This window comes from Suncus etruscus, chromosome 18 (genome assembly GCF_024139225.1).
Source record: "Suncus etruscus isolate mSunEtr1 chromosome 18, mSunEtr1.pri.cur, whole genome shotgun sequence".
In the NCBI taxonomy this organism is placed as follows: Eukaryota; Metazoa; Chordata; class Mammalia; order Eulipotyphla; family Soricidae; genus Suncus; species Suncus etruscus.
This window is the reverse complement of record NC_064865.1, coordinates 9,942,704-9,957,701: the sequence shown is the minus strand read 5'-3', so window position 1 is coordinate 9,957,701 and position 14,998 is coordinate 9,942,704. Positions and strand designations below refer to the sequence as shown.

The 14,998-nt window shown below is 44.9% G+C and overlaps 1 protein-coding gene across 1 annotated transcript in view; it reads left to right on the top strand.

The window, feature by feature from the left end:
• Positions 1–3,138: 3,138 nt before the first annotated feature.
• The window catches only part of C18H6orf118 (chromosome 18 C6orf118 homolog), a 30,827-nt gene continuing 18,967 nt past the window's right edge, over positions 3,139–14,998 (top strand). The window contains exons 1-6 of the mRNA XM_049765220.1: positions 3,139–3,163; positions 5,351–6,009; positions 6,923–7,045; positions 8,187–8,246; positions 10,535–10,659; positions 12,542–12,600. Coding sequence (XP_049621177.1) covers positions 3,139–3,163; positions 5,351–6,009; positions 6,923–7,045; positions 8,187–8,246; positions 10,535–10,659; positions 12,542–12,600 — 1,051 coding nt within the window. The remainder of the gene's footprint in view (positions 3,164–5,350; positions 6,010–6,922; positions 7,046–8,186; positions 8,247–10,534; positions 10,660–12,541; positions 12,601–14,998) is intronic.

Genomic DNA, 14,998 nt, shown 5'->3' with positions numbered 1-14,998 from the left:
CCATAAGGGTCAGGCCTCCAATTACAACCTATAAATAGATTTCCAATGTCTGTCTATAAGAAGGTGTGAGTGGGTAGGTGGTGGACTCCTTTATATTTGTCTAATCTGTATTGTAAATCCCTGCCTATATTGTATATAGTCCCTGTTATATATTATCCCTTCTTCCCCACCACCTCGCTCACCACTTTACAAGTCCATCATCCCTTCAATTCTGATTTGTTATCTCTTCCTATTTAATCCTCTTTATCCCCAGTCCTTAATTCATCAAGTATAGGACATTTCTCCTGTCCCAGTAAGTTGCCACCTGGCTCCCTAAGTAAAAAGACACCTTCCCAGTCCCCTGTCTCTCACCCCAGCAAGAAGCTGCAGCTCCTGCTCCTAATGACTTATTCTATGCATCCTTTTCTCTCACCTCCCCTTAATGTGGACTATAGATTGCTATCAGATCCAGCTCCTGAGAGACCCTTAGCTTGAGGGCACTACCTGATCCCTGACTGCTGCAAACCATTTCTCCCACTCCACAAGACCATGGTGTAAGATGAAAATGTGCCCTGGATCTTATCCCCCCTCAGTCTATCTGAAAAGACTTAATGGGTATATCTATACATTTTGTGTGTTTTTTTAACTGGAATAAAATTTTATACTTTAATCTATCTGCCAAAAAAGCCCCACACTGTCCAGCCAGGGCCATCTTCTGAAGGAGATGAGCCCAATCCAAGGAAGATTATATAGGGAAAGGATATAGAGGTTTCAGCTTTTTGATGATTTTTAAAATGATTGGCTATTGTCTAGGGGGTACTTTCCTGGGATGGCCAGGTAGCTTGGGGCAATGTCTATGGAAATAAGCTTGTGAAGACCTACACTATGTGGTTCTTACAAAATGGCATCTCTCCCTGCTTAGAACCTGAGAAGAATCCAGCTTTTCAAAATGGTATTCCTCCTTGTTATGCACTCAGATTCCAACATTCCCTCCTCTTCTTATGGACCTGACTCAAATCTTTGACTCTTCTTAAGGTTCCTAATCCTTGTGCCTACTTGTGGGCACATTCTGGGACCTTAGCATTCTTTCTCTGTTTCTGTAGATGCATTTCTTTAATGGTTATAACTCTTAGTGTTTATTTCCATATGTAGAAGTAATCTCCCTCATCCCCCCTTTTTTTGCTTGTTTTGCTTCTACTTAGTAGGAAATTTTAGTAGAAATGTCTGGCTTGGGATAAGGCCTCAAGTCAAAACCAGGGCACAGAGACTGTATAGCAAGTTATTTTTACCCACAAATGCACCAATAATATATGTTTATACTTATATAAATATATATTAATATAAATATTTATAAATATATTTAATGTGCATAGGCACATTAAAATGGGAAAATCTTATGAATAGAAGGAAGTTCTTATCTAATAGGGATAAGAACTCATAAGTTTTATAATGCGGGGCACCTTCTAGCCTGAATATTTGTCATTGACTTAGACCTCAATTGATCAGACATTGACCATCCAACCCTGAATCCCAGATCCCAACCTTAGAACTGGCACAATCTCCTGAATCAGTACCAGGAATCAAATTTCTCCCAAGGGAGGTCCTAATACCACTCTGCTTGCTCCTGGAAAGGTTTATATGACAACCTAGTGACAAGGGAACAGCAGCAACTTGATTAAGGACAGGTTGCTCTACCACCTAATAGATGAAATCAGAAGACATGCCATCCTAGGATCTATACAAAACCCAAGATCTCTAATTACAGAAGACTGACTACAACCACCACCACTGAGCAGAACTTTTCTTGGAACCATATAGAAAGACTTTATCCTAGCTTTGCCCTAATCTCTGTGCAAAACCAAGATCTCTAATTACAGAAAACTGACTTTTACAACCATGACTTAGCAGAATCTTTCCTGAGACCATAAAGATAGACCTTGGGATTTGGCACCTAACATGCCCGGAGCCCATAGACAGTCTTATGACAGTATGCTTCAAGGGTAGAGACACCCTGTATCTCTTAGGCCAAGAGAATTCCTTTCTAATTTTCCTAATGTTTATTGTGCCTATGGGGAAAAAAACCCTCACATCTGCCTCTCCCCTTCCTTCTTTTTTTTTTGATCTTTAAATTTTATTTATAGCTTCTAGATAGGATCTTCAACCATTTTTACAGAACCATAGAACATGAATCATCTATGTTCTACTTTATATTTCTACATCCTCCTACAAATTGAGAAAAGAAAATATGAGTGGATGGGACCCAGGTTACAAACCATTTCAGGAGCATTGAGTGGAAATAAAAAAAAATGGTGAGATCTAAATATATAAACCAAAATCAAAGACAATAGAATCAAGAGATCCAAACTATAATAAGCTAAACAAAATGGACCTCTTACACTAGCAGTCCAGAGAGCTAAGGGTGGAGGGATGAGATGCATGCTGGGGACTATGGTGGAGGGAAGTCAACACTGATGGTTGACTAATTCACTGTCACTATGTGCCTGAAATATAACTGTAAAAGACTTGTAATGCACATTGGTTTCAATAAAAAAATTAAACATTAATTTATCAGTGTGTTTGGTTTCAGGCCACAACCAGCAGTGCTCAGAGCTCATTCCTGGCTCTGTGCTTAGAGCTCAGTTCTGGCTCTGTGATGAGTCTCACTCCAGGCTCTGAGATCAGGGCTCACTCTAGACTTTGCTCAGGGCTTACTCCTACTCTGTGCTTAGGGCTTAGTCCTGGCTCTGTGCTTGGGGATCATTCCAGGCTCTGCTCAGGGTTCACGCCTGCTTTTTTCTCAGAGCTCATTCTTGGCTCTTTGCTCTGGAACTCACTATTGGCAGGGCTCAGGGAATCCTGGTGCCAAGTATTGAACCAGGGTTAGATTTGTGCATGAAATGCTGATTCCCTGCTATACTCTCTCTTTCTCTAACTCTTGTGTTGTTTGTCTAAATTCCAGATGGGACTTCGTTTTAGAAGTGGGACAATATTGGAGGCATTTGAGAGTGCAGGAGGCAGTACCTTCTAGAACCCCTGTGATTGGTGGGTGGTTGGTTCCCCTATGCCCCACCCTTGTTCTCAGCACCTCAGAATGTTTGTGGTCTCCACAGCAACAGCAGAGCCTCTGGGAACTGCAATCAATGGTCATGGGAGGCAGACATGGCTCAAGACTCAGAGGAGGACTGTACGTGAAACTTTGGGGTTTGTTTTTGTTTGAGGCCCGTTGCCTGGTATGAGGTGGGTGTGAGGAAGAACATGAGGAAGGGTCAATCTATCTGGTGGCTGCAGAGCCAAACCTACTGCTTTAGAGAAAATGAGAATGTGTAGGGAGAGAGGCAGTGAGTGAATGTGTGAGCATGAATGTGTAATTGTGTGTGTGTCTATGTGATGAGTATGTGAGTATGAATATGTGTGTATTGGTGTTTGTGTCACACTCAACCTTCCTGTGTGTCCACCAGGAGATGGGTCGGGGCTGCCTCCTTTCCACACTGCAACTCATGCTCCACTGAATCCTGAATCCTCCCCCCCCCCACAGTGCGGGACCCCAAGTAGGTCTCGTGGGGGACTGGGTGGCCCTGTGTGCTGCTGTCTTCCCCTAGATTGGAGGAGGATTGGGGGGGTGGTGCTCCAGGAAGGCAGAGCTGGGAGGCCCTTGGATTCTGGGCTCAGAGCCACACTTTGCTATTACCACTACTCAGGGTTCCCTAGGCCTGGTTCAGATGTGCTGAACCTGAGCACTGTAGTCTGAGTCTCAGCCAATTCAAGTGTCATCTAGGCCCCAGGCACAATGGAGCTCTCTCCCACCTGAGCCCCTCTGTAAGTGGCAAAGTGGTCCATAAGGTACATGGGCACTGGCAATATAGGGTTAGCTCTGAGAGCACCACAGCCTAGAGTTTGTAGCTATTATTGGGGTCACTCATCACTATTGTCATATTTATCACTATTATTATTACTATTATCACGATTATAGTCATCACTTATCATCACCATTCCCATTATTAACATGACCAATATTGTTGTCACTTATTATCATCATGACACTATGACACATGATCACCATTGCTATTATCATTGTCATCACTATGATCACCACTACTATCACAATGGTCCCGTTATCACTGTTGCTTACCTTGAGTGAAAAGTTTAAGCAAGAGAGAAGTACCTGCACTGGAGAGAACTTGGACATTGATTCCATGGGCATAGTGGAGAAAGAAAGGAATCTCTAGCATTCTATCTAAGCACTTTTGCAGCATCTTGAGGGCCCTTTTAGGTGGGAAAATTTTTCTTTCCATAAAATAGTCCTGGGAGGAAGTGAGAAGTAGGTAAATTCCCAAATTAGGGGAGTAAAAAAAATTACAAAATATTCAAAACCAGGGGAGTTGAAGCAATGGCACAGTAGATAGGGAATTTCTCTTGCAAGTTGTTGAGCTGAATTTGATACCGGGAACCTCATATGGGTCCCCCATTATAGCCAGGAGTTCAGAGCCAGAAGTAAGTCCTTAGCATCACCAGATCCAACATCACCCCAATCCAATACATTAGTAAATATTCTAAGCAGTCATGTAAAAATATTGGAAAATACAATGTAGACTCAACTTTTCACATAATCTCCATGATTTGTTTTTGTCAGAGACCCACATAATAATTTTAAAAGTTTCATTTGGGCCAGCAACACAATATAGGGGGTAAGGCACTGCCCTTGCATACAGCTGACCTAGGCTTCTTCCCTCGTGGGTCCCTGAGCACCCACCAGTAGTGATCTCTGAGCACAGAATCAAGATTAAATTCTGAATACAAACAGGTTTAGCCCAACTACCCATAAAACTTCACATATAGTTTTATAGGAAAATGTGGCCTAAAATCTTTGATGACTCTGTGATAAGTATTATTTCTTTGTGCATTCTGGGAAGGCAGGAAGGTTTATGGCAGGTCTTTATAGGTTACAAGCAATTCCTGCTCTTAGAGTATCTCCCTCCCAAGCACTTCTGTGGGAGGGAGCACCAGGAGTCCTTGGGACTCCACACCCCACCCCTCTTTTTACATTTGGGGTCCTGTGATTTCTGACAAGTAATTGGGCACAGGTGCCTGGTTGCCTCTCACTCCCAGTTCATAGTCAGGTGACTGGGCTCATGCTTGTCATTCATGTTTCTGAGACTCTGCCTAAGCCCATGTCTGTGTCTGTGACCATGTGTACCCAAGTCTGTCATATTGGAGTCTGTGTATGTCAGTCTGTCCATGACGGAATCTGTCTGCCTATCTCCATGATTGACTCCATGGTCCTGATAGGCAATATGCAGACTCCATCCTGACTGACCTTCCCACCATGTCATTCTGAGCATATTCCATACCCAGTTTCATCTTCCTTGCCCAGTTTACCTGCACTGGAGACACTGCGAGACACCAGGCATCCTGACTCTCTGCAACCTCCGGAAACTTCTCAACAAGTTCCAGCGGCAGCACAAGGACCATGTCTGCCTGTACACATCTGGGCACCTAAACCCCAATAACCTCTACAAGCCCCACAGAGAGAAAGTATCCTACTGGGCTAATGCCCAGTCAGCATGGCCTGGGCGAGGCAGCCCCAGGCCACCATGTTCTCCAAAGGTGGAACAGATGCGAGATGCCCTGGTGCACTTCACCCTCAACACGGCAGTGACTCCCCCAGAGACCCAGGGTACCCGGCTCTTTCGCTACCTGAACCTTGCACCTCTGGCAGCCCCCCACCCTCCAGAGGAGGAGAAGGAGGCTCCTATCCTTGAGGGTGGGCTGGGAGCAGTGTCCCCTGAAAGGTCTCACAGGGAAGAGCTAAGGTGGCCAGAGATGAAGGTCCTGAAGAAGCAGCAGAGTGGGCAATGCCCAGGCAGAGATGAGTACCAGTATATCAGCTCCTACCTGGCTGGCGTCACCAAATGCGACCAGTACCAGCAGTTCCTCCACTTCCAGAGAGATGTCTTGGCCACAAAGGACCGTCTCAGCAGTGACTTCACTGGGGCCAAGATGGTTTCGGCCCTAGAAAAGAAACTGGAAGAGGTAAGATGAGAGGTTTTGAAAGGGCGGGTAGGGGGTTGTCTGCTCTTTTTTCCTCTGTTTTGGCATTTCTGGTAGAAGGTACCCTTGGCCAGGACACACTGGAAGAATCTAGGTGGCTCAGGGTGAAGTGAAAGACCAAGTGAAAATGGGTCAGTTAAGGGTCACATACTAACATGAGGCCTGAGGTAGTGCAGAGAGATGAGTGTAGGGTGAGGAAGACATGGAGACTGGGTTTGACACCAGCCAGAACGGAAGGGAAGGATGGCTGAAAAGGGTCCTGGAGGAGAAATGCTGCTGCTCAAAACCCCTGAGGGTCCACAGAAGATGGAAGGTAGAATGTGCAGTGAAAGTAGCTTGACCAGAGTAATGAAGATACACAAAAATGGGAACACTGGGGTCAGAGCTACAACGGGGAGGGCACTTACTTTCCACGAGGCTGAAGAGAGTTTGATACGGGCATCCCATATTATCCTCAGAGCAATGCCAGGAGCAATTCCCGAGTACAGAATGAGGAGGAACCCTGTGCATCACTGGGTGTCTCCGCAAAATTCAACAAACAAAAGCAAATGGGGGCTATCTTCATGGAGGCAGGGGAGACTTAGCAGTCTTGTATGATGTAAAAATTCAAACCTCAATGCAGCTTCTGGCTCAGAGAACTGGAAGAAAAGAAGGGCCTCCGATGTCCTGGGGTGGGTGGCAGAGGAGATTTCTGAGTGCAGGAAGCAAGAATGTGGAAACAGCCTTGAAGACACAGCAGGGAAAGGCCCTGAACTCTGGTTGGAAGCATTTGGGCTGCACTTTGTGGGCAGGACCCTCATGGAGTCCTGTGTTCCTCTGATCATTCACCCTGAGAAAGAATTTATAAGGAAACTAGAACATTATTGAATTGGGTCTTTCTGCCCAACCCCCCCAGGGGCTGCAGAAGGTTTGCACATGTGATGGACAGGACTTCAACAGGCTGCACGTGTATAGGGAGATCTTTGATGCCATCTGCCAGAGCTCGTTAATCTTTGGGGACCTCCTACAAGAGATCAAGGTAACAGGGACTGACAAAGACATCTTGGGTTCCCCAGGTTAGCTGAGAGCCCTGTAGAGTGCTCCCTATCTACACTTGTCCTCCTCCCAGATGCGCTGCTGAGACTCACTATGTCTGTTCTGCAGAGGAAAGACCTGGGCCTTGAGAGTGATACAGAAACATAGGTGACCAGAATCCCACAGGAGACTTCTCGGTCAACTTTAGCCAGTCTTGCCAGTTCCCTTACACTCACCTCCATTGTACCCGGATGTGTCCATGATCAAAAGCAGTGTGGGCCATCTTGTACAAATGCTCATGGAGTGTGGATGTTGGGATGAGCTTGGACTTCTTGGAAGTTGGAATGCACCCAGGATGCCTTGTGCCGTCTCTAACCAGTCCCTCAGAGAAACAGGGAGGAGCTTAGGGCATCTGTGATGGGTCAGCTCCAAGGACTACAGTTGACCCTTAACAGAATTCAGGGAAATCATGTATTCAGATACCGTATGACTTTTTCCACCTTTTCTTTTCTTTTCTTTTTTTTTTTTTTACTATTTATTATGCTGATTGTTCTCTCTCTCTCTCTCTCTCTCTCTCTCTCTCTCTCTCTCTCTCTCTCTCTCATCTTTTCTGGTTTTGGGGCCACACCACATGCTGCCAAGGAATTACTCCTAGCTCTGCATTCAGGAATCACCCCTGATAGTGCTTAGGGTACCTTATGGGATGCCAGGGGTCAAACCTGGGTTGGCTGCATGTAAGACAAGTATCCAGCAAGTACTATCTCTTGCCCCAAGCTTGCTCTCTCTCTCTTTCTCTATCTCAATTTGATTTAATTTCTTTAAAGAGCCTGTTTCACACAATTGACATAGCTGACCATAATTTGTTTCTAATGGCAAATAAATTATTAAAAAAGAAAAAGGAAGTAAAAGTAAAAAAAAAGGGCACAGCAACAAGCATATTTTTTTCAGCATCACCAACACTTATGCAGACTGGATAAGAGGAGAGGGAGAAGCTGTTGTATTTGGGCCTGTGCACAGCTTTACACCCTACAGAGCATTTTAATGTTTCAAGGATGATGTCAGCTGCTATTGGTCACACTGCCTGCACTGACCCTTTCCTATGGGACAAATCCTTTTCCTGACATCCCTTCCTTCCTTCCTTCCAGAATGAGTACGAACTCTACATGATGATCCTCCTGCACTCTCAGCCAATCCCCAGGTACCAGGTAAGATAGACTCCCAAGAGTAACACCTTGTTGGCTCCTGCTTATTTCAGGAGCTGCAGAACCTTCTGCCTACCAGAGTCTGGCTGTGACCATATGGCTGAGGTTACAAGGGGCTTAGCTGGCTGGAGGGCAGGAGGGCAGAGAACACGTACTGCAGTTCCTGGAGATGGGCAGGTAGGGCTATACATTGTATCCTACATCCCTACCCAAGCTCCCTTCCTTCCTTCCTTCCTTCCTTCCTTCCTTCCTTCCTTCCTTCCTTCCTTCCTTCCTTCCTTCCTTCCTTCCTTCCTTCCTTCCTTCCTTCCTTCCTCCCCTCCCTCCCTCCGCCCCTCCCTCCCTCCCTTCCTTCCTCCCTCCCTCCCTCCCTCCCTCCCTTCCTTCCTTCCTTCCTTCCTTCCTTCCTTCCTTCCTTCCTTCCTTCCTTCCTTCCTTCCTTCCTTCCTTCCTTCCTTCCTTCCGTTCCTTTCCTCCCTCCCTTCCCTTCCTTCTCTTTCTTTGTTTCCTTCTTTCTCTCTTCCTCTCCCTTCCTTCCTACCCTCCTTCCTTCCTTCCTCCCTCCCTTCCTCCCTTCCTTCCTCCCTCCCTTCCTCCCTCCTTTCCTTCCTTCCTTTCTTCCTTCCTTCCTTCCTTCCTTCCTTCCTTCCTTCCTTCCTTCCTTCCTTCCTTCCTTCCTTCCTTCCTTCCTTCCTTCCTTCCTTCCCTTCCATTTTTCTCATTTTTGAGTCACACCTGGCAGTGTTCAAGGCTCACGCCTAGTCTATACCCAGAGATCACACTTTACAGGGTACAGTGTCCATATACTCAAGTACCAGGAATCAAACTGGAATCACCTGTATGCAAAGCAAGCATCTTCCCTGCGCTACTCTCTGGTTCCTCTTTCCATGTTTTCTGAATTTAAATTAGGGCTCATGTAATGGGGACCCTGGGACCTGTGCATGGTTAAATTTGGGGGCTGGAAATAGGCATGGGCTAGACTTCGCCAACTGCAAGATACAATTTAGAGTGGGTTACTTAACATAGGCTCCAATTTTTGGTTTTAGTTTTTGGGGTGACCACATCTAAACTGGGCTTGCTCCTCTGTCTGTGTTCAGGGATCACCCTGGCAGGATTGAATGCTGAGGATTGAAGGCAAGTTGGCGATATGTAAGGCAAATTTCCTCTCCCCTCCCCACTTCACTATTTCTCTTGCCCGTAAGTGCTCAGTCTTAGGTGTTCTTGAAACTACTCCAGAAAGGAAAAGACCTTCAAGCATGCCCCATCCTTAAGAGAATGGAGCACAGGGGCTGAAGTCCTGTGGCACTGGGCTTCACAGTCCCAAGGCACAAAGGGAAGGCCGAGTATCTCTTCTGATTTTAATGGTCAGAATGTTACTGGGAAGAGCTCTAGGGGCCCTTTCGCTAACCCCAGTGATCTGGATTCACTCTGAGCCTTCCATGAACAGCAGAATAAGATTTGTTCGACAGAAATGAGCAAATGTTGCATGGGTCTGCCTTGCTCCTGGATAATTTTTAGAAATAAAGAAGGAAATGTATGCCCATGTCTCAAATGGCAGGTATTCCCCAGGCCGAGATACACCGGAGCTTTGTCTCTGTTCTAGAGACTGATCTCCAACCCAGGGTTAACCCCATGTCTCTCCACACTGTAAATAATATGGCTGCATCATGATATCACCACCTTGTGTGTGTGTGTGTGTGCATTAACATTATACAGCCACACTGCAAGTACATATATGCTGCTTATCATCGATTGGGTGTATACATACTATATATGTCTACATTTACCATAATGTACCTATACATATGTTTGACATTACCATGTGTGTATAAACTTATATAGATTTATCAATATATTGTATGTTCATATATAACCATATTGTATGTTCATGTATACTAGATATTACTAGGTTACATATGTGTGAATATATAATTAAATTGAGCCTATATATTAATAGAGTTATTGTTTCAACTTCTTCACAAGAATTAATGCAGCTCTGGCAACCAGTACTTTGTTCACCAGAACTTTTCACTCAAACAGCCCAGGAGTAAAACCCCAGGACTTTTGCAATCTCTTGGTTAAATCTGATGCTTTGGAAACAGACTGTTCTCAGAGCTGGGAAATCCCCACACATCAGTTGCTGCCCTGCCCTGCCTCTCTCCTCCCCATCTCCCCCACATCCACCCCCCAACCTGTGCTGCACTCCAGTTGTCTGGAGCACATCTGAATTTTCCAAGGGAACTGTCTCACCTTGTCCTCTGCTTGTCCCCTCGGTGGCTGTGTCCTGTTAGGCCTTGCGGGCCCATGTCAAGGCCATGAAGTCGAGGACCCTGAAGACAGAGGAAGTTGGCCAGTCCAGAGAAGAGCTGAAGGCCCTTGTGAAGGTCCTCAAAGCAGCACTGGAACACAATGACAAGTGAGGCTAGTGGCTGATTGGATTCAGCTTAGGAGCAGACTCAGTTTATAATGTCTTACAACTATGGGGCAAGCATATCCATCCCTCTAAGATCATTAAGTCTGTCCTCTATACCCATTTACATTCATGTAGCCTCAATTAATTCATATCTATCTACTTACTCATGTGTATTTTCTAGTGTGCATGAATGCATGCTTCTATCTTTAATTAATCTGCACATCTCTAGCTTCTGCTTATCATTTATTGCTTTTACTTCATCATACCATCTACCATCATACCATCTCCATATCCACTCATCCATATATCCATCTAGTCATCCACATATTTCTATTATCTGTCCATCTATCTATCTATATGAATAGAGAGGTATATCTTTATCTTTCATATATTCAACTCTATCATATGTGCTTATTGATCTGTCTACTATATACCTGTTTTTCCATCTACCCATGTTCATGCATGTATGCATACTTATCTGCATAGTTAGGTGAGGCACACTGTTTAGCCAGTCCTGTGACCCCTGCTGGCCACTCTGGGACAGTGTGGGGAAAATTTGGCAGGCATTTGCTCTCTGCTGCTTTCAAGAGTTTCATGCTAAGTAAGAATGTACTAAGTCAAACCTTTCATGACTGTCTTTATTTTTTGAGTTTAAGTTTGAGGACCTTTTGAGAAACCAATGCACTAGCTTAAGGACACATGTCAGGCTTGCAGAGGGATTTGAACTTGAACTACAGCACTACATGGTCCCCTGAATATCACCATAGCACCTTCCCCAGCACTTTAGCACCACCCCACATTGGCAGGAGACTCTCCTAAGACCTCTGAGCTTCTGGGGTTGCTCCAAAATCAAGTTTGTTGATCTGCCACTGGCTTAGAAAACAGCAAGGGCTGAAAAGTAGAGCATCACAATGTGTCTTACTGTCCCCATTATCAAATCTTCAGACCATTTCTCTATCTACCTACCTGACCCATTCCCTTCAACAATTGCTCTAGTTGTGTTTTGCTAGTCTGTTTACTTTAATAACTCTGGTTACTAATATTCTCTCACTTATGATTATTTACTTTAGCTCAGTCCCACCTCTAGTCCCTCCCACTATGTAGGAATGCAGTTTTCTCTTTCAAAGGGTCCTGCGGAATCCTTCCCAGTATCCAAGTCATAGCTGCCCCACCCAGGCTCTGTGCAGGACCTGGGATTGCTTGTAGCTGTAAATGCACCTGCAGTGTCTCTGACATCTCTGAGATGATATTGACCTTGCTTTGTGACTGCAGTTGTACCCACAATGCCCCTGCCTTTGCTTTGACAATAATTTGCTTGAGAATCTCTCCTCAGAGTTATCTGCTGCCTGCAAACACCACTCCCAATCACCACCCCAAATTCTCTCTAAAATGGTTTCCAGATACCCTGTCCTTTCACAAGTGAGCTTTACTGGGTGTGCTGTCTTTATTTTTTTGAGTTAAAGTTTGAGAACCTTTTGAGAAACCAACACACTAGCTCAAGGGCATGTGTCAGGCTTGCAAAGGAACACCCCCCCCAACAACACACTAGACACACCCCCAACTTTCAGGGGTGCCCCTGGTTTCTCACTGGCTTGCACCAGAATGAATTCTGCAACCAAGGGAACAGTGCAATAATGCTAAATTAGGTTATAGATCAAGACTTATATTAGGACTCACTCAGAAGTAATTTTTGGTGAGGATAGGGTGCTATCCAGCTTTGCTCAGAACTCAGAGTTTACTCCACATTTTTGTGTTCCAGAATCATTCCTGGTAATGCTCATTGAGGACCATAAGTGATGCTGGGAATTGAACCTAGGGCAGTTGCTTGCAAGGCAACTCCTCTAACAAGGAGCTCTAACATACCTCTCTCATTTTATATCCTCAGACTCAGAGAAGAACTGGATTCAGAGCGAGCCCTGCTGCAGTCAGCCAAAGAGGGTGCAGGCAAGTGGCTGTGTGTAGATACCTAGACTTGGCTGGGCCTTGGCTGGAGACAATCTCAAACTTCCTTTGTTTCACTGGGAATTTTGCTGTTTGGCATTTCGAAGGATTTTTCAGGCCCAGTCTTTCCACCCATCACATTCAAAAAAGAGTTTAAAAGTCTGATCTGCTTATGATGATTCAAGTTAAGCTGAAAAGAGGTGTAGATGCAGAAAGATCTCCCTCCTCTGGGATAGCCTCTTAGTGAAACAAATTTTAACAGCCAGCACAAGTTGAGAACTGGTCTTTCACAGCAGCACAATGATGTAGTGGGAACGGGGATAGACCTAGGTGGTCTCATTGGTACAGGTGGTGGGAAGGTGACACTGATGGAGGGTGTGGTATTGGATGTTTTTGCATGAAATGCCGCCATTATAATATTGATACTACAAATCAGTGTGCTTAAATAATTACTTTAAGACTTCTTTTACGGCCTCTATTAATGAATCTCTCTGCTTCTAAGTAACTTTGGCTGTTTGGGGTCCAAGTCACACATAAACACACTCTCTGAATCACTAAGGGGTTGTGAGTTAGTGCAATGTTGAATGAGTTCACATCCAATTTGGGCCAGCACCTGGGAACTACTAGTTGTCAGACATCTGAGGAACAAGTATAGAAAATATATAGAGTATAGAGTCCCAGAAGAAGGTCAGTTGATCCAAGAGTGTTCCCTGAACTACCTAATGAAATCAAAGGGGGTGTTTGTGTAGGTGATGTGGGTGCTCATGAGGTGAGGGTACCATGGCCTCCTAATTTTCCAGTAATGGCAATGGGGAGTATCTCACTGGGGGGGGATAGAACTTCCAATGGATGCTGATTTTATCTGCAGGGTGGGTGTCTCTGGGGTTAAACATGATGGCTCTGTCTGCTCTGCCCATGCCCTCTCTTGCCTTCTGCAGGGAAAGGCTGAAAAGTGAAGAAAGCATTACATGTCTTACTGTCCCCATTACCAAATCTCCAGATCTTTCCTCTATCTGCCTGACCCCTTTCCTTCAAAAACTGCCCTAGTTATGTTTTACTAGTCTGTTTCCTTTAGAAACTCAGGTTACTGAGAGTCTCTCACTTCTTGGTTAATTCCCTTAGCTCAGTCGCCCCCTCCAGTCACACCCACTCTGTAGGAACGCAGATTTCTCCCAGTGGGGCTTTGCATTTCTCTGCTCATCAACTTTGGTCATAACTTCTTGGCTCTGGTCAATGAGGTGCTGCTTTAGACATTTGTCTTTGGATGAAATCTGTTCATTATCTGCAAGACCCCTTTAATCCCTTTGGCCCCCTTTGCTCAAGGTCTGTCATCCTCTGTTCAGGGTCTGTCCTCACAACATGACCTGTTCACAGGACATTAATCACCTCTTATGACTGTTTTTTTTTAAGTTGAAAAAGTCACCATCATGCCAATAATTTTGCTTATAAGCCTTACAGTGTCATAATGATCCTATCAAATGCAATCTGACTTTTCTGGGTGACATTCATTTGTTTTGGAATCATGCCCAATGGTGCTCAGGGATTTCTCCTGACTCTGGGTTGGAAACTGGGTCAGCTGCATGCAAGGCGACCACACTACCCACTGTGGAATCTATCTGGCCTCCAGCCTCTGTGGTTTTGTAAACCAGTGTGACTGGGGTCACTGGCTTTTCTCTGAGCATCAAAGACAAACTCAGGGATCATCAGTGCTCTGTTCTCTGCACAACTGAACCCCAAAAACTCCTGCTGAAACCAGTTTTCCTTCTTCTACTTCCTCTTGTCTGCCAACAATTCAGTGCTGCTCTATGTGATTTACTTGTATATACCAATATCAAGCTGGAGCATCTACTGAGATAGTTACAAGCAGGCCAAGTTTCAAAGGGTTTTTGCTACTATGGTCCATCTTCCATCCTTTACTTTTATTCTTCCTTTCTCCTTACCTCCCTCCTTCCTCCTTCCTTTTTTCCTTCACCCCTCCCTCCTTTCTTCTGTCCTTTTTCCTTTCTTCCTTATGTCCATCCTTTGCTCCTTCCTTTCTTCCTCCATCCTTCCCTTCCATCTATCCTTTCTCTTTCCTTTATTCCTTCTATCCTCTCTTCTTCCTTCATTTCTTCCTTCCCTTCCTACCCTCCCTTCAACCTTACCCCCTCCTCATCCTTTATTAATTCCTTTCTTTTTCTCCCTTCCTTCCTCCCTTCCTTTCTTATTCCTTCCTTTTGACATTTCTTTGTTTCTTTTTCCTTCTTCCTTTACTCTCTTCCTTTATTCTTCCTTTCTCTTCTTGCCTCCCTCTCTTTCTTCTCTCCTTTCTTCTTCCCATACTCTTTTGCTCTTTCTTCTCTACTTCCTTCCACCCTCTCTGTCTTCTTCCTTCCTCCTCACCCATTCCCCCTCTTTCCTT